This window comes from Ochotona curzoniae, unplaced genomic scaffold (genome assembly GCF_017591425.1).
Source record: "Ochotona curzoniae isolate NIBS_2020 unplaced genomic scaffold, NIBS_Ocur_1.0 scaffold_2587, whole genome shotgun sequence".
Taxonomy (NCBI): Eukaryota; Metazoa; Chordata; class Mammalia; order Lagomorpha; family Ochotonidae; genus Ochotona; species Ochotona curzoniae.
The window spans coordinates 9,296,419-9,321,926 of record NW_024467096.1 but is presented as its reverse complement, the minus strand read 5'-3'; the positions used below and the strand labels follow the sequence as shown (position 1 = coordinate 9,321,926).

Genomic DNA, 25,508 nt, shown 5'->3' with positions numbered 1-25,508 from the left:
ACAAAGCATGCCTTTCTCCAAAGAACTCTCAAGAACAAGCTTTTATAATTTCTTTGCCTTAAAAGGGGGGATTTTGCAATTGAATATATGTATTACTTCGGCTTAGATATTATTTTCTCCCTGCTTCTCAAAGGCTCATGTATTGGAATCTGGATCCCCAGTGTGTCAGTGTTGAAGTGGTTGGAAAGTGGAGCCTAGGGCAAGGCGGACAGGTCATGGAGACCCTGCCCTCATGAATGGGCTAGTGCTGTCTCCTGGCAGTGCTGCTGGCCTTGAAGGAGTAGATTAGTTCTTAGCAGAGAAAGTTTGGAAGCTCACTCTGGTCTTGTTCCCTGTCTCACCAAGTGACTTTTCTTCCCTGCAAGCTGTGCTGCCTTTTTGATGCATGCCATTGTCAGAGCCTCACCAGAGCCAGAGAGATGTTAGCACTAGGCTCCTGAATCTCCAAACTGGTTCTTTACAAAATGTTCAGTTATGGGTCTGTTGCAGAAACAGAGAATAGGCTAAAACATGTTTTTATTTCTATACACTAATTTTACATTTTCAATGTTTTCTGCTATGAATGGAACAGCTGTATAACCTGAAGCATATATATCACTATTTTTCACTAGAAAAGAAACCCATCTTCATACACATACCCACTGAAAGAAACATTTTTAGATTGATAATAGATAAAGATTTTTTTCAGGTGAGTGAGTTTATATAAACTTAGACACCTTCACATGGAGAATCTTTAGTTTAATGATTTGTGTTCTGTAAGGAAAGACATCCTTGTATCAATCTCAAAGAACACTTTCACATCAAAATATCAAAGGCAGTAATTGGTGCCCTCCCTTGCTAATGTTCTGGAAACTTTTGAAAATGCATCACCAACTTTATCTTTTATTTAATTGATTATTATCATCATCATCATTTTATGATACAGTTCCATAGGCCCAGGGATTTTCTTTACTCCCTCCTCAAGTCCCCCACCCCCAAATAAGTTCCCCTATATTATCACTATAATGTAATTCTTCATAAATAGTCATATGTCCATCATGTGGACATGGAAAATGGCAGAGAGTCCAGCATCCTACTGTCAAGATATAGTTAACAGTTTCATTGGCAGTTCATCTTTGATCTGGAAGTAGAGATGCATACTGCATCATACCCTCACATCTGGATATGATAATCTCCATTACACAGTTACTGTACAACCCCTTAAATGAAAAGCCACAAAACAAATTCCATTTCTCATCACTTCCAGGTCGTCCTCTTGCACCCAAAGGCACAGATCATATGCCCAGAATTCCTGAACATACTCTTCTGGCCTGAGACATTCAGCAGCTCCAACCATTGGCACACTGAATATCTCTCCAGTCACTGAGCTGTTTACAGAGTGCTAGAGCATGGTCTGGAAAGGAGACCACTGCTACTATTGTGAGCTTGGCTTCCTAAAGACTGTAACCATGCTATTTACTCACAAGTTCCTTAGTGCCAAGGTCATACCCTGAGCAAACATGCCAATTCACTGGATCTCAAGTTCCTCCAAACTAAGCAAATAATTAATGCCTTAGAAAAGAATACATCCAGCAACAACCCCTCTCCCCTATAAAAAGGATTCATTTTGTGCCACTAAGTTTTATTTAAAGACCACACAAACGCATCCCAGCTGGCTTCATTGAAGCAACGACATGGGCAATCAGTGACACCAACTGCAATGCTATCATTTCTATAAACAGTAATGAGTGGAGGGGGTAGATGGTACTAGCTTATGTATGAATAAGATGCACAATTTCAACAAGAAATTGTCTTGGCAGATTCACAGAATCTTTTTGATCAGCAACCTATGAAATTAAAATGTCCAGCATTTAATAGATTTAAAAAATATTCAGACATGACATCCTTATTAACACTGTCAAATGAAAAGAAAGTGCATAAAGGTAGCAATTACAATACATTAAGTTGAACAAAGCCAAAGAGTCCCATTGTTTTAAGATAATTCCAAGAATCTGGGAAAGCAAATCTGTAACTATTCACTGGACAACTCTGGCTATTCCTTTATAACTTTTATATCACAGAAGCTGATGCATTATATTTGGCTGTGAATAATGGGTTCACATTCAAGTAGGAACAGAAAGGGTAAAAATCAGAAAATTAGCCTATATATTTCCAAATAACCAACTCTAATTATGCTAGAATTGGATTACGGAGTGATTATCTTTGTTTAAAAATACATACATATATATATATATGTACATACACATATTTATCTTCTTTTTATTTGCTAGTAAAATATCAGATGTCCTCCTCTTTACTATTCCAGCTTACATATGTCATGTCTCAAAACATTCTTTTGAATTCCCAAGTGCTTTTCAAGCTCAGAGACGGTTCAACATACATCCCACGCCAATTGTTCCTTTCGTGGGAAAGTTTTTATCATTCACCATTCAATCAGGTAAGGGTATGTTAAACCGAAACAAGCTAAGGCTTTCAAGTACGTCACCTTTATCATGATCATGCCTTGCTTCGTATGATAACTTTTACTTCCAGATACGTATCTTTAATACCTCACTTATAATCTAGCATGCAATTAGACCTCAAGGATTATTTGCTCAATTGAATAATACAACATCTGAAGCCACTGACACATGATGTACATATAAGTGTGTTTGTATGTGTGTATGCATATATATTTTTTCTACCTTTCCACTTTCTGTTGAAGAGGGGACAAAGAAGTGAGAGATGCCATTTGGGGAGGCTTAACTGACATGATGCAACCACCCTTGGCTTCAGAATGCATCTGCCTCCTCCAGGGTATCAGAAACATGAGATTCTCAGGCATGGATTTCAATCTCTACATCACAGAGTACCACCCTGGCTTTCTTCTCAATGAACACAACTATTATTTTACAGGTAAAAGAAGAAAAAAAAAAAAGCAGTTTTTATTTCCATTTTCATTTGCCTGGCAAAACTACAAAATTACGGGAGCCACCACACTGTCACTGCTTTTCAGGTAACAAAGTTTTTTGTTTTGTTTTGCAGATATGACTGAGGCAACAACAGGTAATTTCCATATTTCAGGGTTAGTATAAAGGAGCAACTCAGTCTTAAACACTCTTTCAATTAAATCACACTATGAAAGAATAATTAGAATTTGCTGAATAACATGACAGAAGTTTATCACATCATTTAAAAAGCCATTTAAAGCACAAGGTGGCAACCTGACTCAGGCGACTTAGTAGAAAGTACGTAACAAATGTACACAATTTGATGTGCTAACTAATTATTAAATGACAGAGTGTGCATATGACCCAGTGTGTGTGATGTCAATTGAGCTACCCACATCCCACACCAGAGCATCTGGATTCAATTCCCAGCTCCAGATCTGAGTCAGGCTTTGGGATAATGCAGACTCTAGAAGGCACCAGGTGATGTTTCAAGTTGCTGATTCTTTGCCACTAACATGGGAAAACCATATTGAGTTTCCAGATCCCTGTTTCCGCCAGGGTTATCTCTAACCATTGTTGGCGGTTTAAACTTCTTAAACAAGCAAAAACAGACCACAGAGAGATACCAACACATACAAATGGCATAATAGAGAAATCAGAGTGCTTTGCCTGGAAAACATATTAAACAGCACAAAAACCTTCTGCTAAATTGTATTATTTTAAATTAGTCTGTTCATACCACAGTCAACTGGCATCCATATAGGGAATTGCCATAAAAATCCAAGCTACTAACTCCTTTGTATGACGTGCTCATCCTAGCTCACATGGCAAGGATGTGTTCTTGACACACCCTCAGGAATAGAGGCTTGCGGATTCAACAATGCTTTTGTGCATAAGCAGCAGCAAAGAATCTTGATATGAAATGTGCTGTGAACATTAAAACTTACATGTCAAAAAGTGTCACTTCTCACACATTTCATTTGTCAATGTAAATGATGTGGCAATAATCTAACTTCAAGTGAAGTGAAATAGCAACAACCTACAATGTGCCTGAGAAAATTACTCAAAATTTTTAGAGAAAAGTGAAAAAAAAAAGTTACTCAAAAAGAAAATGAGCTAAAGTGTAGTCAAACGACATGATCACAAACCTCTCCACAGAAAATACAAAGTTGGGAAGCAAACACAGGAAAAGATATTCAGCATTACATGCCATTAGGGGTTTGTGAACTACGATGCTAGTGAGATAGCAGTCTATTCAAAATCCAATATCATCAGATAGTGATGAGAACATGGAGAGCCAGGAGCTCACACTCCCTGTTGGTGGGAAAGCAAATTCATAGAGCTATCTTGGAGCACAGTTGGGCAGTTTACTACAAAACTAAATACAGATCAACTAATTATTATTTATTCAAATGAGTTAAAAATCTATTTCTAAACAATGACATTCAGATCAATATCTATAAAAATTATGTACCACTTTCTAAATCTGAAGAATCAAGTCACCTCCAGTGAATGAATGGATTACAAACAGTAGTTTACTCAGGCAATGCAATATTATAAGTGCTAAAAATGCACTATCAATGAATTTAAATATATCTTACAAAACAGAAAGTCCAATGTTGCAAAAATAACACACTATGTAAAACAATTCAAATATTTTGTGGAAAATGGGATTATTGGACAAACTTATTTTAGTATGAGAATTTGAAATCCTTGCTGAGTTTTTCATAATGCAAAATTTCCACGAACTTTCTGTGACCACACTGGATGCATAAATTTTATTTTGCAAGAAAATAAACTTATCTTTTAATTTTCTATGAATTATTTGAAGGACTATTCCAGCCGCATAAACATTCTTAGAAAAGGCAAACTATGAAGAAATTAAAAAGATCACTAGTTTCCAGGGGCTAAAAATGGAGGAATAAATAGATGTAAGGTGGAACAGATGGAGTACAGGACATTTTTAGGGCAGTGAAAATATCCCAAATGTAACTATTATGCGAGAGATATGTCATTATTAATACATGCAGACTAGACAAGACCAAGAGTGAGCCCTAATATAAACAGCAGACATTTGGTGATAATGATGTGTCAATGTAGATTTATCAACTGTAACAAATATACTGCTCTAAAAGATGGGGGAGGGGATGGAAAATAGTGCAGATTATGCACTGTAGGATATTGAATTTATGAAATATCTGTGCATTTTTAATCAATTTTTCTATAAACTTAAAATTTTCTAAAGTAATAATGCCGATTTTTAGAAACGAGGTTTGTTAGTATATTTGCACATAGTAGAAACCACCATTTGGGCGGATTGCTCAATGGCTAAACCACCTTGCAAGTACCAGGATCCCAAATGGGCACTGGTTTGTGTCCCACCTTCTCCTCTTCCATTCCAGCTCCCTGCTTATAGCAGAGAATGGTACAAAGGTTTGGGACCCTGCACCCATGTGGGAGACGCAGAAGAAGCTCTTGGCTCCTGGTTTCAGATTAGCTCAGCTCCATCACTGAGGCCATTTGCAGTGTGAACCAGCATATGGAACATCTTTCTCTCTGTCTCTCCTTCTCTCCATAAATCTGATCTGCCTTTTTCCAATAAAAAGTAAATAAGTCTTAAAAAAAGAAAAAAAAGAAATCCATCACTTAAAAGTACAACAAAGTGTTATCATGAGCACTAATGTCTTTAATCTTCTGACATTAACCCTGTAAAATCTCATGTTAAAAAACAAAAGTCTCTTTGAAAATAAAAGTCACAAAAACTGTAATTGATTTTCTGTGGCATGATGCTACAATGACTAAAAATAACACAGGTTATATTGAGTTACTTCTACACAAAAACATTCACACCAATATTTATAAAAATTGACAAGCTTTTATTAATTATTTATGGCACTGAAAACATGCTCATATTCATGTTAAGTCATTGGAGCATCATGAAACAATGAAAAGATTTGAGCTTATGGCATAAAAACAACTCAAAGAAAAATTCTGCAATAAAGTTAATAATTAGGGATTATTATGAATATCACTAATTACCCTTCACTAAAATTATCCAAGATTGGATAATTGGAGGTAGTTTTACACTAATATCATTCATATTTTAAAATTGCAAAAACGTGAGTAACTCAGTTTAGTATATTCCTTTATAAGGTGTAGTTTTGTCACTCATATTGTGACTTGGTACATTTCTGAAATTGAATTGAAATTCAACATATCCTAATTTTCCACTTGTCCCAGTTTGGGAAAGCATCTATTATCTACATCTTTGAATAAAAGGCACAAATTTTAAAATGTATTATGGATATTTACAATCAAAGATACAGTTTTGGGTAATTGTTTAGTGTCTTAATATGATAATTGTTTCCTGGAAATTAAGCTTGTAATATATAGCCACTCTCTGAGATCCCGTGACCATTCTGTAAGACAGATATGCAAGTGTGTGATGAAACATGACTGTAAATGGATGGATTTCAACTAAATGCTTGTGTTGTGCTTGAAAATAGTGGTATGGCTGAGTTTTAATTGCACATTTTTAATCAGATTGAAGAGTTATTTTTTTTTCTGATTGTTTAGCTCCACCTTTAAATATCTGACAACCCTCAGGCTGCTGACAAATATTTAATTGAATAGTGGAGACAAGTCACACATGTTCACATAAAGAAGTGGCTTCTTTGAACATAAAGGGATAAGACAAGCACGCATGTGCTCAAATGCACCTACACACTTACACTACGCCAGGAAGCTGCTCCCGCAGCACTGCTCTCGTTTGCTGTTCCTCAGCCTGCTCACGAGCGTGATTATCAGGACAACAATCCCTTTTCCACAACATTCAAATGGCCTTCCCTGTGCAGTCTTCAACCCTTCTGATAGAATGCTTTGGTTTTCTCATAACTATGTCTTAGGAAGAAAATCAGCAGGCGTAAAAGTTGTTGTTTCAGTCACTACTTTTCACCTTTAGGCAAATGAGCCTGCTTCACTATCCCTTTGAACTAAAACCTCCATATTTTATCACGTTGATAAAAGAGGCGGATATCCTTCGCTGAATTTCTTAGTGTTTAATTTCTAAGCTGTTTTTAATGAACTGGCACCACACACTAAAAAAATATATAATTTCATCTGGAGAAGTGAAAAAACATAAGAAATAAGGACTATCTAAAGTCCCCAGGACATATTTAAAACTGCCTTTCACTTGGCTGCTCATTCCGTCTCCATCACATGGTAGTACAGAGGATCTGTAGGGTACCATGGATAAACTATTTAAAAAATAAATTTTTGCAGATGAAAAATAGGACCAATAAATATTTTATTTAAAATCTCAGCTGAAACAAGGATTAATTTTCAGTTCTCTAGCCCTAATTACATAATAAAACCTCAATCAGATGTTGAAATATTCATGATTCCAAATTCAAAAATGTGTTTAGAGAGTATCTTTAACTCTTATAACAAATTATGTCACTCTCACAAGTTCCCACAAATGTAAAATAACAATGAAGGAATAGCTGGCATAAGTCTGCTACTACTTGTACGACATTTTGAAAATATTTTTCTTTAGGTAAAGGTAAACAAAAAAATCTAGAGTGGGTTATTCCAGCTTTCACGACTATGATGTCTTTACCACAGTGTTTCATGTGCACATTGGGCATAGGAACGCTATATGCAGAATGAGCGTAAGGTCATGATAACGGCAGACACCATATAAGAGAAATATTTTAAACATGAAACGTAATAGTAATATCTAAACACAGCCATATAGCTTTAGAAGAATGCCTGGCATATAAAGGAAACACAACTGATTATTTTGACTCTTATTAACCAATCCTTACAACTCTCTAGAGGTAGGTACTATTGTTGGAATCATGCATATTTAACCATAAATTGATACTAATTGTACTAAAAGACCTCCACAATTAGACAAATGCAGTGCAATCCTTGAAAACAGTTTCTTTAAACCTAGGTGACAGTCAGATATGGAGACCAGGTTATAGGTGCTATCATTCCTATTGTTTTTAGATAAAAATAATATTTCAAATATTTTCAGTGACACAATAATGTGACCACCTTATCACTAGAGAGTTAAACTCAAATGTCCAGGTTTGTAAAAATCTACACTGTCCAATCACATTGGTTATTCCTTTCGTCTAAGCCGGTGACTATTTGAGAAAGTCACTGATAGCAAATGAACTTTATTTTCTTTTTCAAGCATCGGTATCCTGCCTTTAGTAAATACCACATAAACTGCCAAAACTTTTCATTCCCTTTCAAGTTACAAACTACTCAAAAAGTATTTAATATAAGCCAGGATAACAGAATAAAAACAGTACAACTCTACTGGCTTTCAAAAACACACATTTCAACATCAAGTCCATCAGTTTATAATACAGTACCATGGTATCTGCTAACACAAATATGGTGGCCAAGAAAAACTAAGGAAACAATATTTTGAGTAACATAAAATCACAGCTATAAGATGCCACTGCTCATTCTATTTCAAAGATGCAGTCTCAGACAAATTAATTAGATCTATTTAAGTAGCTAAGTAGCTTCATTTTGATCACCAGAAAGTTAAAGGAAGGATGGATGAAGCCTATATATATTTTAATCTCCCTAAATATAATTTTCATTGCTCCAGAACAGAAATGAAAATAGCTGGCATAACGAAATGAATCAGATTCTCCAAAATCACATACCAAGTTTTGAGTACAAAATCTATCACAACGTCGTTAAAGTGTTGAAAATTAAAGTTATTTGAAACTTTTGGAGCAAAACAAGGCATTCTTTTCCACAAAGGCGCCATAATGTGCCTTCCCTATCTTTACAAACACACACACTTTTGCCAAAGAAATACCAAAAAAGCACAAGAGCTGAATTGTCAATGGAAAAATTAATAGACAATCACTTTACAGGAACTTGTGCCTTACAGAGATGAACAGTAGAGGGAGGGGAAACGCAGTGAAACAACCCAGCACTCACAAGGCTTCAGGAGAAATGAATCACACTTGTCTGGTTCTAATTTGGCATGTCTTCATTTAAATCATAATAATTATTGTTACTATTTTAAATACAGCAAGGGTCTATCTTTCCTTCCTTCCCTGGGCCTCTCCTGAGGGAGCCAGTTGCTTAAGCCTAGGGCTGATTGGAACGCTCCCATTTCAGTACCGAGGACAGAAATCACTCGCTCCCTTGGGGAAACCGCACTCCAGCTGACCTCCCGACGCCTACTTTTTGGACTAAGCAAGAATCAGAAAAGACACCTGTCTTGCTGACCACCTGTTTTTAAAAGTCCCCTCTCCTGTCAGACATACCCGTAACTTCTCGGAGGGGACACTGAACAACTCCACGTCGCGCGCCGCCCCTGCAGGCTCCAACGGAGCGTCGCGAGTTAAGTGGAAAGCAGGTCGCGCCGCGCGCCCTCACAGGGGGACCTGACTCCAAGTCACTGCTCGGTGACAGCTAACGCGTTCCCGGGAGCGAAAGGGACTTCCGGGACAGAAAAGAAAGGAAGGAAGCGAGCACCCCCAAGGCAAAACCGGCGGCGGAGCCACCCCTCACCCGGGGAGGGGGGGCACCGCCTCCTTTCCGACACCCAGCGCGCTGAGTAAGGCGAGGGGGCGGGGAGGAGGGCCTGGAGCAGGCCAGGGGGCCTCGGGCGCGTGGGGGTTGGGAAGGGGCGTCTGCTCACCGCTCGGGCTGTGGCTGGACCTCAGGCTCCTTCCACAGAGGCACTGCAGCATATGCACTCCTTTCTTCAGAGAAAGCCCAAGAATCTTCATGGAGAAGCGCGCCCGTGGGGTTCTCGACTCCCCGCCCACCTGCGCTAATTGTCCAACCAAGAGGCGGCCTCCCTTCGGAAGCCGGGTCGCGAGTCCATGGTGCGCGCGTCCCAGGCAGAGGGTAGGGCGCACATGGGTCGCCCAGGGCCCCGGCGCGAGCAGCCAGCGCGGCAGGCGCCGCGGCCGGGCTGGCAGGAGGAAGCACCGCTCCACCGGGGCCAGCCCTCACGGGAGCCAGAGGCTGCGCCCCACCTCCGTGGGCTCCGTGACTCTTTGGGACTTTCCGAAGGAGGCGGCTCGTCAGCGCGCGGGTGAGTGGACGGAAGACGCGGAGGACGTCACCGAGGATAGGGGTTCCTGGCAGGTGTCGACGTCCGGAGGGACAGGGTCCCGAGACGCCCCCTGCCCTTCAGGACAAGGGGCTTGGGGCAGCTCCTCTGCTCTGGCTCCGGAGCGACGGGCGGGGAACCCAGCTGGCCCTCCTGCCTCCGGGCCCACCGCCGTCCCGAACTGCGGTGCGAGGAGAGGGCCGCCGCGTGGTCAGGGCGGGAGGCCCAGCCAGCCCAGCCCGGAAGGCTGCGCTCCCGAGGGCTGTGCGCCGAGCCGGGGTGACTCCGGCTAGGGAATCGGGCGGAAGAGACGCGCCGGCAGGAAGCACTGGACCCTGGAGGCCGCCGAGCGTCAGAAGCGACTCCCGGGAAGCGGGGGCTGGGCAGGGAGGAGGGATTACGATAAGGAAAGCTCTGGGGGAGCCTAAGAACGTAGGAGGGAAGGCTGGACGCCTGGTCTTTTCTGTCTGGGGCTGTATGACCTTGGCTAAGTCACTTACCGTCTCTGGGTGTGGAAAGGGTGCGGAAATGAGGGCTTTTGGAAGAACTTAGCCTGAGTGCATCCTGCTGTGTGCCTGCAACTGAAGACAGACCTAGCTAGGGCAAGACAGGTGTGGCAGGAAATCCAACAGCAGCAGCGGTGGGCTTAAGCGTGAGGGTTCAGCTGGGCTCTGCCTTTGTCAGGTGGTGAAGTTGATCAGGGAGCTTCTCCCTGCGCTTACAGGTCCCTGCAACCCTGTTTCCCCCTGAGATCAGCAACATCATGCCGTCGAGTCCCAAAGGCCATACATGAAGTAAGCATACACAGGATGAGGGCCATGGAATAGGACATGCCCTGATGACATCTCAGTGGGAGAAAAAGGGACTTAAGCAAACTAAGAAACAGTACATTTTTCAAAGTACAGAACTTGTAAAGAGTACAAGTTCAGATTCCTCCTGACTGATACTCAACATCTCCGTGCCTCCTTTCTGCACTTAGAAGAAGTGATGCTAGCATCTGCCTTACCCAGCCCTTGTTGAGGTTCAGGAAACAAACAAGCAGACAACAACTAAGACAAAAACGTATGAAGTGCTAATTACTGTAACAGCCTTGACCTGTAGGGGTTGGACCATACGGTTATCCACATTTCTGATTCGATAGTCCATTGCCCGACCTCAGCAGCTCCTAGGTGATTCACTGAATAAAGTCTGTTAGAAGAATTAGCCAGAAATGGAGCCAAATCCTACCTTCCCCTCTTCACATCTCCTGACTCCTGGCTTCCTCCCACGACCCGGTTAGCCCTTCTCCCTAAAGGAGTGAAAAACGCTGTTAGCTCCTCTTCCTCTTTTCTTCTCTAGAACCTGCTGAGTTCCTCAGATGCCATCTCTAGGTTGAAGTGAAGGTTGAAACTGTCAGGAAGAAGTCTCCTTTCCAAAAGCTATGAAAGAAAAACCAAGCATTGGCAGGATAGCTTGAACCCACAGCCACCCCCTTTTTCAGAACCGAGGTGCAGGAAGTCATTTGGAGTGGGTTCAAGACCAAGAAGGAGGTGAGGCCTCTCTTCTCCTCACTCTGTAATCATGCTCTTCCGTGGGATCACCAAAGTGCTGAGCTCTTTACAGTCCTTGAAGGTCTTCATAAGGTCACCACCGTGTCATCACCAGGCATGTTCTGAGGCCCAGGGGCCACCTGAGCCATGCAGACTTCATCTTTTCAGCCTCTGTGGGAATTAGTGAGAAACCTGGCTCATCTGGGGATGTACCCATCAAAATTCCCAAAGGAAGGAGAGACAATTAGCAAAAGGAAAACATCTAAAAATAGTCTTAGTGCGACAGCAGAAGATAGAGTTTTCCAGTAGTGCTCCCCTTCCCTAGAACGTAAGGCCTACAGCTGGCTTTTTTTGTTGTTTGTTTTATTTTGTTTGTTTGTTTTTGTGTTTGCTCTGAGAGAGTGCTGTTGCTGGAAAAACGGAAAAGGGAATAGGATAGGACACTCGCTCCCCCAGGAGAGCTAGAGCAGAATTGACAGGTCCATGCATCAAATTAAAATACACATGACTTTCTAAACATCAACTTTCCTAGCCATCATGAGCCTGTCTTCCCACCTGTCAAGGCTGCTGCAGGGACTCATTGAGGTGAATGTTCTTTAATAGGTTTAATTATCTGTGTAAGGGAAGATGCTATCACTTCCTTCCATGTGTTCTAGGTGTTAGATCACTAAGACCTAACACAGTGGCTCTGTGATTTGATTATAGGGAGCATGAAGTGTGAATCTTCTGACTTCTGAGCAAGAGTACAAGCTTGTAGAAGGCAGGGCAAGAAAGTCAACTCAGTCATAACTAATATTCCAGGGGCCTGCTGAATTCTTAAATGGCTGTCACAGTTATGACTATGAACAGGTGCGTTTATCTTTGAAAAAGTGGGTCATCAGAGAACTTGAAAAAAAAATAAATGCAGGGATCACACTCGATTTTGTTGTTGTGACTGGCCATTCAGAAGAGTTCAGATGACACCAAAAAGAGCACTTATTTTAGTGGAAAATAGCTGTGTAGTATATGTGATAGGATTAAAATATTTGTGGAAAATAGAATTAAAGGAAAACGTGGTCTTGGCGTGAGAAAGAATTTTGAAACCTATGCTTTTTTTTTTTACATGTTACACGTTTTTGAAGCTCTTCCTCATATTACTGACATCTGATCAAAATGATCAGTAGAATTTTATCAGAATTCAAAAAACATTCCTTACTATGGCTATCTGTTTTTATAGTTACTCACAGTTATCTGTTTCCCTACGGATTTTTCAGCAGTATTTTAGCTGAATTGATTTTTGCACATTCCAAAACATTCAAAATTAAAACAAGCAAAATGAAGACAAAATGTGATAACCAGGAAGGAGCATATGGAGCTATGGAGATGCAGTATTTTAATATTAACAAACTAAACTTTCTATAATTATTCACAAATCACAGTTTTTACTTGAAATAATATTGTTTTTATATGTAAGGTGTGTTATTATTAATATGCAAGTATTAAAGCATTGTTGGTGTGGGCATATGGCACGAGGTTAACACACTAGCTGGAATGTATGCTTGCCAGAATGGAACGCTCATTTCACAGCTCTGGCTTGCCTTTGCGGCTTCCTTTAGTTCATTTGTTGGGAGGTAGCAGGTGTGGATGAAGCATTTCAACCTTTACAAATTGAGTCCCAAGTTCCATCTGTCCTCACTTTTGCCTTGCCCCGCCCCCTCTGTTTGGAGTATTAAGGGTGTGACCTAGCAGAAGAACAAGGTCTCCCTCTCCATTTGTCTCTTCCTCTTCTCCCTTTCCCACGCTCCCTTCACCGTCTCTCCCCCTTTTCTATCTACTTGCCTTTCAAATAAATAATAAGAAATAAATTGTTATGTGAATCTAATTAAATTTTAACATTAGTCATCCTGTTTTCTAATTGACTTAGATACCTTGGACAACTTCTAGCAAATGACTCACCAGTGAATTTTCAAAATGAAACAATTTAGCACCTTTCAAGAAGGGATGGGAAGTCTGGTACATGACTCGGAGTGAATTTGTTAAAATCCCTCCTACCTCTGTTTTTCTTTTTTTAAAAGCCATCTACTCACAGTTTGTATGCAGGAATTAATAGTTGTTCGAAGGACTTCTGAGATTTTTAAAGAGTGACTTATCTACACTATTTTCTGTTCTTATAAAATACAGAAGCTGTTAACTCTTGGCATCAGCTGCACAATTTGTCTGCTTGGAAGCCTACACGGAACCTGTAATATATGCAAGACTTTTGCCATTTTCCAAACTTTTAATAAGGATCTTAACTTCAAAGTGTCTCTTGATGAAAAGCAACTTTATTTTTACAAAACAAAGGTTAGAAGATTGAAACAATTCTGTTATCTAATGTAGTGTATTTTCTCTTTGCCACATTTATAATCTATTGACTGCAAAGGGACCAGTCATGTCTGCAACCTGTGCCTTAGAAACATCTGCAACTCCAATCTGGACATGCAGTGATACTAATTTCTTTAGATAGTATGACAAACCAGCCATCAACTGCTATTCAGTTTTATCAATGACAAATGACCTGGAGAAATTATGTCTTCCAGTCTATGTGTGTGTGTGTTTAATTTTTTTAACTTCTTTTTTTTTCTTTTTTTATTTTAATAATCTTAGTTGATTAGGGTACAAAGGGTCAAGGGCTACAGGGAGAAAGTGGGTAATACCACTGTTTCCACGCTAATATTATCATTTTTCCCTGTATCTGGGGCTAGGGGAGTAACAAAGGGAAAAGCCCCACCCAACCTCCCATCCATCCCTGATCCCCAACAGGAGGCGTCCTCTGAGGGTCCTGTTCAAACAGTTTTGATAGTTGATCAGTTCTGGATTGCTGCCAATCTCACAGTTCCAATCACAATGAAACCTATTCAGAGTCCACTGGCTGACAGTCTCTTGATGGTTGGGGTTCCAAGATCAGCAGTTTTGAGTCTGTCTTCTTCATGTTGTTCATTGTTATTTGTTGTTGCTCTTTTCCTATGATGCATTCTCAAACTTTCTATTTTAAATTAACCAAGGCAATTCATGTGTATACTTTAGTTTTTAATGACAGTATAACCAGTATACATATAAAATGCCTGACCGTCTTCATTGGTACCTTGCGTTAAAATAAACTACAAATCTGATTCAACTTTCACGGCTTCCTCTAACACCCTTTCTGTTTCACAATTGAGCACATTACATTTAGTTGCCATGCTTTTCAATCTCAATCAATATGTGACATTGCTCAGCCCTTCCTCCTGTTTCAGAGCCTTCACACTTCCATTGGGTACTAATCAAATATTTTGTGTAGCAGCTTTCAAATATGTAATAATTAGGCTAAGGTTATTTACTGTACATAAAGTTCCATAAAAGTGATTTTTATCCTTCTCAGCTTATCATTATTGGGGAAAGAAGCTTTTATGATTTCAACCAGTGAGAATAACCTCAATCATTTGGTTTCTGTAGTATCTGCTGTGTTTCTATGTGTAAAGACTCATTTCATTTTTATAATTGGTGAATATATTGAGGAAGAAACTTTGACACCACACTGATCTATTTCTCCTCAAACTTTTATACACTGACTTTTAGCCTCCACTGTGGATCATTTTTGCAAAAATTATTACTGAATCGTAAGCCTGGTAGTGATTTTAATATCCTTAATTTTTTCTGCAAGAATGGGAATTCTGTTGTAAGAATTCTTCCCACTCCTTTATTTTCTTATTCAATTATCCATTAGAGCAGTCTGGACTCACAGACATTTGATGAACTGTAATTCAATACTATTACTATTTATTCTATAATAGAATTGCTCCACCTTTAACCATTGAGAGGTCTTTGGGCTGGATCCTATGTCCTTCTGACATATGACTCTGTTTTTTAGCAGTTGTCTAAGTTTTGATGTCACATGTTGTTCTGGTTTGCTTTCACTTTGTCTGTCAAACTTCCTGAATCAACACATTTTTAATCAGTCCAAGATCATTTTGTTGCAGAATGGTACCCAGGAATCAAGACTTGGATATAAATGCGGCTATGGTTATTGGTGTATCATTGCTGTTAGGTCATCCCTATAGAGAAAGCTAATATATATTCCGTATTTCTGTCTATCAGATTTAACTATAGATAAATACATCAGATAAAGATAGAGACAGAGATAGCTGACACATCGAATCTCAAGCCAAGACCCTAGATTTCATTTTTGTCTTTTCTTTATTTGTAATTTTTTTTCTGATAATGAAAAATCTGAGATTTATAACTTATGATATATTCACTTTGCAAGTCTTCACTTTATTCAGTTCTACTGTATACAACATTGTTAATCAATACTATTATTATTTTTAATTTATCTATTTTAATAATTTTTTACATAGGTGAGAGGGATACATGCCCCTCTGAACCTCCTATTAGGGTGGGGAGGGTCACAGTTTGGAGGAAGGAGGGTGAGATAAATGTTTCAGGTCTTTTTAAATTTTTTCCTTTTATTCCTTCTGTGTCCATGGTGGGGAAAGGTGAAGGAGGAAATAGAGACTAAATCTACAGGATGAAGTTATGCAGTTGTTGTGGCTTTTAGCTTTAGGGAGTCCAGTTAAAATACTGTTTTCTAAAGAGTCTCAGGTTCCTTCTTCATTTGCTCATCACCTTCAGTGCAGTTAAACCTGTAATTCAGTTTGTTCTATTTGTTACTCCTCCTATCCTTGTTGTCGGTTATCTAATTAAAAGGAAAAAACTTTAATTATTTAATATTTTGATATGCAAAACATTGCCATTGTGCTTTGCAAAAATATACATTTTGCAAAAATATGCTCTCCAGCAAGTATTACTGCCAGAACATCCAGACTTTCTTTCCCTAGCATTTTCTAAGGTAGCCAACCTCTTTATCTTATTTTCACTGTTTCCTTTGCAGACATGTAGCCATTCCCCTCTCTGCTATAGTAGCTTTTTACATTGTAGCCGATATTATGCCATTACAATCAATGCTGCAATAAACAAATTTGTATACAATATTTTCACGTTGGGGGTGTAGTCTCAGGATAGATTCAAAGGAATGAAAATACAGAGTCAAAGTGCCCAGATGGTTTGATTAGATATTGACAAATTTCTCCAGAAAGTTTATATGAACTTGGATTTCTACCAACAACATGCCAGTGTTAATTTTGCCAGAGCTTCACCAATAACTTTATTATTCTTTGTCATTTATGTTCATTTTCTTGTAACACTTGAATTTACATGTCTTTAATTATTAGTGAGTTTATTGTATCACTGGAAAATTTGTTATGGGAAGGGAAGTATCTAATATCACTTCTTGTTTGTCTATTGGAATTCTTTTTTTTTTTAAATCCACCTTTATTTAATTTTTCATAAATATTTATTTATTTATTTGAAAGGCAGAGTTACAGAGAGAGGGCAAAAGGCAGGGAAAGATTTTCAATTCATTGATCACTCCCCAAATAACCACAATAACTGGGGCTGGGCCAGGAAAAATCAGGAACCAGGAGCTTCTTCCTGGGCCTTCTGGTGAGTGACAGTGTCCAGGTATTTCAGCCATCTTTTCTTTTTTTGGGTGCACCAGCAGAGAGCTGGATGGGAAGTGGGGCAGCCAGGACTTGAACCAGCACTGAAATACCAGCTGCTGGCATTGCCATGACTGACTGTGCTACAATGTCAGTCCTGTGAAACTCTCTTTTAAACAGACATTGCCAGTAGTAAAGAAATTGTAGCTGTATTAAGTTGTATTCAATTAACTTTAAAACTATTTTAGTTAAAACAATGTTGCTACGATTTAGAAAGTGTGTAGAGTGTCCAGGTGTGTTTAACCCATCCTTGCATTTACCCTCCCCACAAATATTTCAAAGCAAAGCTAATCTTTTGCTGTATAAACTAGGAAACTATCAAATGCAAATGAGACACAGATTTTCAATATTGGTCTCACTACAGAGGTCAGTGAAGGAATTGAAAAGAAACGGTCCATTCTGCATTTTGAAGGTGGGAAGTAACCTATTAGTAAAAGCTCTACAGGGAGTAATTTAGAAACTTGAAGTATGTTTAAGGGGATAACCTGTATTTAAATATACAATGCCCAAAGCTTAATGTTACAACTTTACTTTCTAGCCACCTGTAATAAAACTCTGCTTGTGGATTGAGCCAGTGCCCAGAAGTGACACAGTTTTTCTCCAAACATGTCTGATGTTCCATCACACCACTGCTGGATAAGGAGCAATAAATCTGGTACCAGATATGCATCCTGAATCTTGCCAAACTGAAAAAAAAAAATGTAGTTCTTTCCTGAGAAAACATACCGAGGTCAGTTGAATGAGGAGTTCTTTCCCCCAATCCAACCACTCTTCCTCAAATCAGTAATATGTCCAAGGCTAGCTGCTGCAGTTGGATTATTTTCTTCTCCTTTAACAACGCTTCAGCAGGTTATTTCAAATAAACATAGAGCTTGTCATTTATTAGAAGCACTTAAAAATGAATTATCTCAGTCAAGACAAATGGAAGGAAGATATTTTTCACCATAGCCAAGTATGAGCTGTTTGTTGTGAAAAATATGAAGTCAATCAATCCAAGATAATTAATACTTATGATTCTCAATAAAAAAAAAACATCTGCTCATTAGTCAAAACTCATTACCCAATTACAGGCACAGTTTCAAATATGTACTCCCACCCATCTTTTCTAGTCTCTGAACACTTCTCTGATCTTAAATACTCCACATATCTCTTAATATCTGCGATAGATCACATACACATCTCTTGAAAACTCATGCCATCTTTTCCAGTAACGCAAATGAATCACAACTTCTTCTAAACTCTCATTTACTCTGCCTACATTCTTATGTGTGTGTAGATAGATAGACAATAGATAGATAGATGATACCTAGATAGATAGATTCACATGCATATATATTTTCCTGTATGAGTTCCTTTACCTGCAAATTTTGCTAATGTCCATATCTGGCATTTTTTTTTATATCTTAGTACTTAGACCATGCAATGATTTTTATATATACATAAATGAAATGAATGGCAACTGTTTCGTGAATTTTCCATTTTGGGGAAACATTTCAATTCCACATTAAGTTATAAAACGATAACCCACAGAAGCATAAAATTGGAAGCTCTAAAGGAAAGACACTTTTAAACACATGAAAACACACTTTTATGCACTTGAACAGTCATAAGAATCACTTATGATAAGGAAAATACAAGGTGTATTCATAGTAAGATATTATTTCATAGTTACATACCAAAGTTTAAAATTTTGATAACTAAATGTACTAGAGATAATACAGAGTAATTGGAAACTCGTACTTTCTTGAAAACAGTAAATATTGATGGCTTTATAGTTGGTAATTTATCACTAGCTTTCAAAAATTTAAAAAGCACTTCTCCCTCGTGTAACTCTTGTTTTTGATATAGTTCCCAGATATCATTACACAAGATTATAATTGTACAACTGCAGGCAGCAGAACATTGCTGATAATACTGTTTGATCCCAAGGGTACTATTTCAATGTTAGCACAAACCTACACATGAATGTGCTGTGATTTTAAACAATTGAATCAACATTTTATGTAGCAATCTAAATAGATCTATAAAATCTATTATTAAATGTGACAAACACATATATTATTTGAAAATCTGCATGCTAGAAAAATGTATAACATAATGCATACATTTATGTCTACACTTATGCTTATAAACTCATGGGATCCTTTTGGAAGTGAAGGCAAAACACTGGGATCACATGTTGGCCTAGGGAAAGAGTGAGGGATAAACTGAACACAGCAGAGAAAACAAAAGGCAGACTTTTTAACTGCAATTCATTTTGCAATTTTAAAACCCTATACCATCTTATATATTACCTCTTAAATCATATATTAAGCATGAAAGTGCCTATTACTAAACCCGGTTCAAATACAAAAATCAGAACACGAAAGAAACTCCTAAGAACTATGTATGCTTTTTGTATAAGTCTTGATGCCCTAGGAGTAAGAAGACTTGGGTGTTAATCATACTTTCTCAGTGCTGATAATAGAATGTTGGTACCAAAACTAGTTTTGGTATTGATGAGTCCTAGTGTCTAAGATGTAAGGGGTACGTGAACAAAAGATAAGAAAATCCCAATGTTCCTGCTCTTAGTGTGCTACTGTCTAGTGCAGTAGAGGAAAAACAAACTTCTATACAAACTACGTTGATAAAAAAAAAAAGAAAGTGTAAAAGTTGTCAGAGGAGCACAGATGAGGGAAGCATATTCCTTTGCATAGGAGTGATGTAAATTAAGGGAAAACATATCCCAGCATGATGACATTTGTCAAGAAGTAGTTTTTCTAAGACACAGGAGTGAAAGCAGATTTACTTGTGGAGTCTTCATTTGGAGAATAAAATTTCAAGTTGAATGATGATAGACATATATTATCTAGCCCTATCCTTCAACAACAGCAACCACAATAAAAGAGTGCAGGGAAGAAGCAGTGATTTTCCCCTAAAATAAAGAGGCTGCAAGTTGTAGAGATGTGATTCCATGAATCAGGATAAGCCCATTCCAGGCCATATTTGTAAAAAGACACAGTAGTGCTGTATCTGGCTTCAATAGCATCAGAAGCAAACTTATTTCAGAATATGCACAGACAGGATTTCAGAATATTTTTTCCTTTTCCTGGAAACTGAATTTTCTCTGCATATTTTCTGCTTTTTTAGAAGCACATGAAGATCATCCATTTAAAAACTTGACAGTGACAAAGATAAGTATTGCCTTAATGGCAAACGGTGAGACTTTTGTATTAAACTTCAGAAAAGATCATGGTTTGGACCTGCTCTTATATTGGCAAGCTCTGTGCTGCTGTGTGGTCATGGGTTTACAGTTAGGGGATGCAGACAGCAAATGGGTAAAAAGAGATCTTGAGCAGAACATACTTAGGATTCATTGAAGATGCAATAATTGGAGAGTGAATATTTAGGCCACAATGTGTTTTTCCTACTTATAAATCTGTTCACAAATCCATACATATAAACATGTTGTATGTATTATATATGCATAGATTTTCTCCCTGAACAGAACACAGATAGATACCATGAAAGTGTCAAGCAAGGGTATTCTGAAGAATGTGAAATGTCCAGCCTAGATTGTACATTCTTTCTCACTCCCTCTTCACTTCCATAAATACACAAACATCTTCCAAACTTATACCATCTCACCAAAGGCCTTTTTTGCTCTTTCCCAAACTTGTTCATTTCTGACTTTTGCTCACAAAATCCCACTTCAGTTCACTTTCATCAAATTATCATAAATCAGATTGTTTGAGTCAGTGAACACATTCTGTCCTAGATACAAAACTGTAATTTGTATCTCAAAATTGTTAATTGCTGCTTCATGAAACTCTTCCACCTTCTACTCAAAGACACCATTTTCTTTTGTTTGTATGTTTCTTTGCTTTTTCTTGTATTTTCCTAATACCAATATCGTTTTTTCTTCTGCCTAGTTTCTAAGAATTGCTGCTTCTGAAAGGTTACAGACTCCATACTTTTCTTTCTCTCTCTTTTTTAATGACCTTTCCTGGGCACCCTTTTACCTATTAAAATCCTTGGACCATTTTAATGACTTCTGGATCTACATCTGTTGATCAGATTCCTCTGTAGGTTATGTGTTCCAAAGAATTTCCAAAGCAGTAATATCTACAACTGTATACATCTCTTTGCCTAAGAAGCAGAAATTTGTCAGGTTCCAGATTTCAGTGAATAGCTGCATCTATCTAGTTGCCAAATTCAAAACCCTGTGAGCTGTCCCAGTCTCTTCTTGCTACCTTATCTCAAATCAGCCAGTATACTATAGACAGTATTTCCATAAGATTTCTACCATCTATCCCCTATTGACCTTCTTTAAACCTTCATTATTTATTATCCATTTTCACATACCTTTATGAAAAAAATCTGATATCTTCTATCCAGCCTCCACATTGCCAAGATCAAAACTCAAATCCTTGAAAAATTTTTCTGTTTAGCAAGTTTTCACAGAATTCAACATAATACTGATAATTTAAGGCTAGCATATAACACCCATGATAATTTATCTTACCATCTTCCTTACTTTTTTATGAACTTAATTCAGATCTTTGATTTATACTATTTTTTTTGTTCAAGTCCACAATCTTTGTACATAATGTTTAATTTGCTTGGAATATCCCACCCTCTTACTTCTTCCAGTGACTACATATCCATCTTTGCACACTGAATCCAGTGTCAGTACCAACAAGAAGCCTTCGCTGACTAGTTGAATGCCTTTTTTTTTTAATGCCCTTTTAATGGCTTACCTGCCATGTTTTTCAGCATAAAACATTCACACAATAATCTCAAATTTCTTATCAATTACCTTTTATTTTGATAGAGTAATGAAGGATCCAAGATAATAATTGAAATTTCAGTCAATTCAGTATAAATCTAATATATAGCTATAACTGAAATATGGAAAACGTGAAGAATGTGATTTTGCAAGATCTAAAGAGAGAATGGCATTGATTCAGCTAAAAGATTCAGAAGAAACTGAGGCACTTGTATGTTTTAACTTATGCAAAATTAGTTGAAAATGTTTTATGTACATTTCATCTCCTGAAGTAGAAATACACACACACACACACACACACGCACACACACACATGCACACACACATGCACACACACACACACACACACTTCCTTTTCACAGGTTTCAGATTTATTCAATATAAAATATCAGCATTGCCACTTTTCCCCATACACAGATGGCAGTCGAAACAGAAAATTGTAAAAAATCTGCTGAATGTAATCAAATATCTCATATAGAGATGCAGCATGATTTTGTTCCCTATCAGTATATGGGAAACATATCATTCAGTTGATGATAAGACCTTAATCGCATGCATCATTACCTTACATTTCACTTATGTCCAAACATAGCATGTGCTGTGCACTCTGCCTTTCCTGAAAAACTCATGGTACATTACTAGATGGTTTCAAATGTGATAAAGATAAGCGCAATCTTCAAAGAAGCAAAACAGGAATGTTAGGCCAAGGGAAATTTAGCTGTGGAATCTTGGTTGACTGGTCTACTTTGTGCTTTTATAACAATAACAGACAAAAACCTGAGCCCGAGGTTTCCATGATATCCATCTGGAGGTTCTCATACTTGCAGAGCTCAAGATTGTTTTTATTTTCAGTTTTATAGGTAATTTATTACATAATGATTGGTGGAATTTGGAAGAGCTGGTTTCTAGAGTTCTAAGCAGGGACACACTACAAGCAGACACTCATTTGGATATGTTAACCTGTAGGATAATGTTTACAGGAATCAGCACTGGAAAACCATGTTCAGCTTCCTGCACTTGCTAAATATTCTTTTTAGACTTGAGTGTTGTTTTGATTTTGAAGTCTATGTTTACTTTTAGTGCAGTATCTATTTTTAGTAGATTTCAGGGTGAAATATCGTACTTTCAAATCAAATTGGACTTCAATTTGCTTCTCAACTGTAATACATATAAAGCTTTGATTTTTGTTTTGCACAATTGAATATTAAAGATGACCTATCAGAATTGTTGTCAGAATTAATTATGATAGTCTATGTCAGCATAATGCCTTCCAAATGGTAGGTGCCCCCAACATAGTTTCAATTATAAAAATGGTGCTAATGTGATTTTATTAACTTCTCCAAGTTTTGGTACCTTTTGATTCTTAAAATCTATTCAGTAATAGCAATATGACTTATCTGCTATTAGATGTTATTTAATATCCTTTTCTGTATCTACATAAGTGACAACCATTCTTCTGAAAACAAAATCCAAGAAAAGTGTATTTGTAGAAGAAAGTTTCTGAAAGTTTTTGCTTCATCAAAGCTAATAAAACATACTAAAACATAAGGAATTTATTAGGCAGGGTAGATTATGAAGTCAGGGCTTGATTGCTAAACACCACTACACTGTTTACAAACTTTACAAGGATCACTTAATGGTGGCCGAAGTGTATCTCAAATTTTAAATCACTGAGCATAGCTCAGTAAGATGGTTTGCAAGTACAAATTGATGAAAATAGTAATTTTTTTAACCTTTTTAATTTCCAATTCAGTTGCCTTTTCTATTTAGTTACTAGTAGATGTAAGTTCACTCTGGGTTCTGAAGATTAAAAACAATTCGTTGTAAAAATATTAGATGAACTTTTGAGACTTCAGAGCTACATCCCATTGAGTTCAAATCCAGCGCTACCACTTATAAGCTGTGTATTCACTGATACATTTCTAACCTTCATTGAGTTATACTTTTCTAACCTTGCAAAAGAAGTTTACAATCTCCCTTGCAGGATCTTTGTGACTGGAAAAAAAAAGGAAATGTTTATTAAGAAGTTCTGCTTTAGTGGACTCCTCATTAAGATGAGGTCCTCTCTTACTGAGAATTTGCGTAAGAGGGATTGGAGCTGTTATTATTTGTAAGTTTGGGACTAACATGACATATCCATGCGTTTAAGGCATATTGTACAATACTTCAAAGCATACACAGCACAAAAACTGTTGTATTAGAGAATTCGCTTTTCTGTTCCCTTACTTGTGGGATGCACGGAGTCCACCAGTGCGTCTATGTATTCTAGTTCTTCACGTCAATAGTATCGTCAGATTTGGTCACTGCACCGTGTTGAAAAACCCCACACCCTATTACAGCCACTCAACTGGGTTTGAGTAATAATTATCTAAACTCATCTCTTTCTCCTCCATATGTACATATGCGTGTTCTTCTTTTCTGTTATATTTGAAAGTTAATATTCCTTTAAAAAGAGAACATGCAATATTTGTCTTTATGTGTCTAGCTAGTTTATTTTAACACAATGATCTCCGATTCTATTCACTTCTGCATTCATTTTTAAAGCACAGTAATACTGCATCATACATATGTGTGTCTTTGCAGTATATATACATATATGTCACCATTTCTTCATTCAGGAGCATGTAATTTCCACAGGGCTTTTTATTATTGTTGATTTCTAATACCATTATTGCTTGCTAGTATTAATCCTCTGTAGTCAGAAAAACACATAATCCAATTTCAGTTTTTAAAAATTTGTGAAGACTTGGTTTTGGCCTGATACATGGTTTGTCCTTGAGGACATTCTGTGTGTTGATGAAGATAATGTGAATTATCGCACTATTTAATAGAGATGCAGCTTTTGTATCATAGTATGTATTTTCTTTTATTAGTATAGCTGGTCTTGCTTGCTTTGGGTTTCCATTTACATGGAAAATCTTTTTTTCTAATTTTTGCATTCAGTCTCTGTGTTCCTTTAATAGTGGGTTTTTAGCAGGCAACATATCTTTTGGGTCATGTCTGTTTTTCTGTTCAGCCAGATTGTATCTCATAGTTCACTTACATTCAAAGATATTAATGATAGATGATGATTTAGCTTGGTCTTTTCTTGAAAATTTATTTGAGAGGCAGCAAAAGAGAGAGTTAAAGATACAGAGCTCCTATGTCCTGGTTCATTAATACCTACAACCGCCAGGAATGAATATGAGAAACTCAGTCCACGCTCCATGTGTGAATGGATTTCCAGGCTGAAAGAATTCTTCTGAAGATGTGTCTAGTGGTGTTGGCATTGTATGTTGCACTGTTTTGAGTTCCAGATGAAAATAGTGGTGTGTTCTACCTTCTCTTTTTTCGCTGTAAGAGAGGGTAAGGATGACAGGAGTCAAGAGTACTCTAGAGGTACAGTTGGCTTGCTGGTGGTCTGCCAGCCACTGTCCATGGTGCTACACAGAAATTGTGAGATCAGAACTGGCATTTGCATGAGCAAGACGTGCAGATAATTGGCCATATGCACCACTCACTAAAATTCTTGGCATGGGCCAGAGATGGCAAGAGCAGTCTGGCCCTATATGCAGGTCAGTCATGTGCATAGTGCTGAGTCTGGTTATAAGATCATACACTGTGCTGAGAAGTGGTGGGCAGACC

General features: G+C 37.9%; 1 protein-coding gene across 2 annotated transcripts in view; it reads right to left on the bottom strand.

The window, feature by feature from the left end:
- FGF12 (fibroblast growth factor 12) overlaps positions 1–25,508 on the bottom strand; it is a 527,052-nt gene that overhangs the window by 334,829 nt on the left and 166,715 nt on the right. Inside the window, exon 1 of one of the 2 annotated variants that reach the window (XM_041002927.1) lies at positions 9,613–9,786. The exons of the other annotated variant lie outside the window; for it this stretch is intronic. Within the exon in view, the coding sequence (XP_040858861.1) occupies positions 9,613–9,703 (91 nt within the window). The 5' untranslated portion in view covers positions 9,704–9,786. Of the gene's footprint in view, positions 1–9,612; positions 9,787–25,508 lie in introns of those variants that run through there. 2 annotated transcript variants of the gene reach the window in all.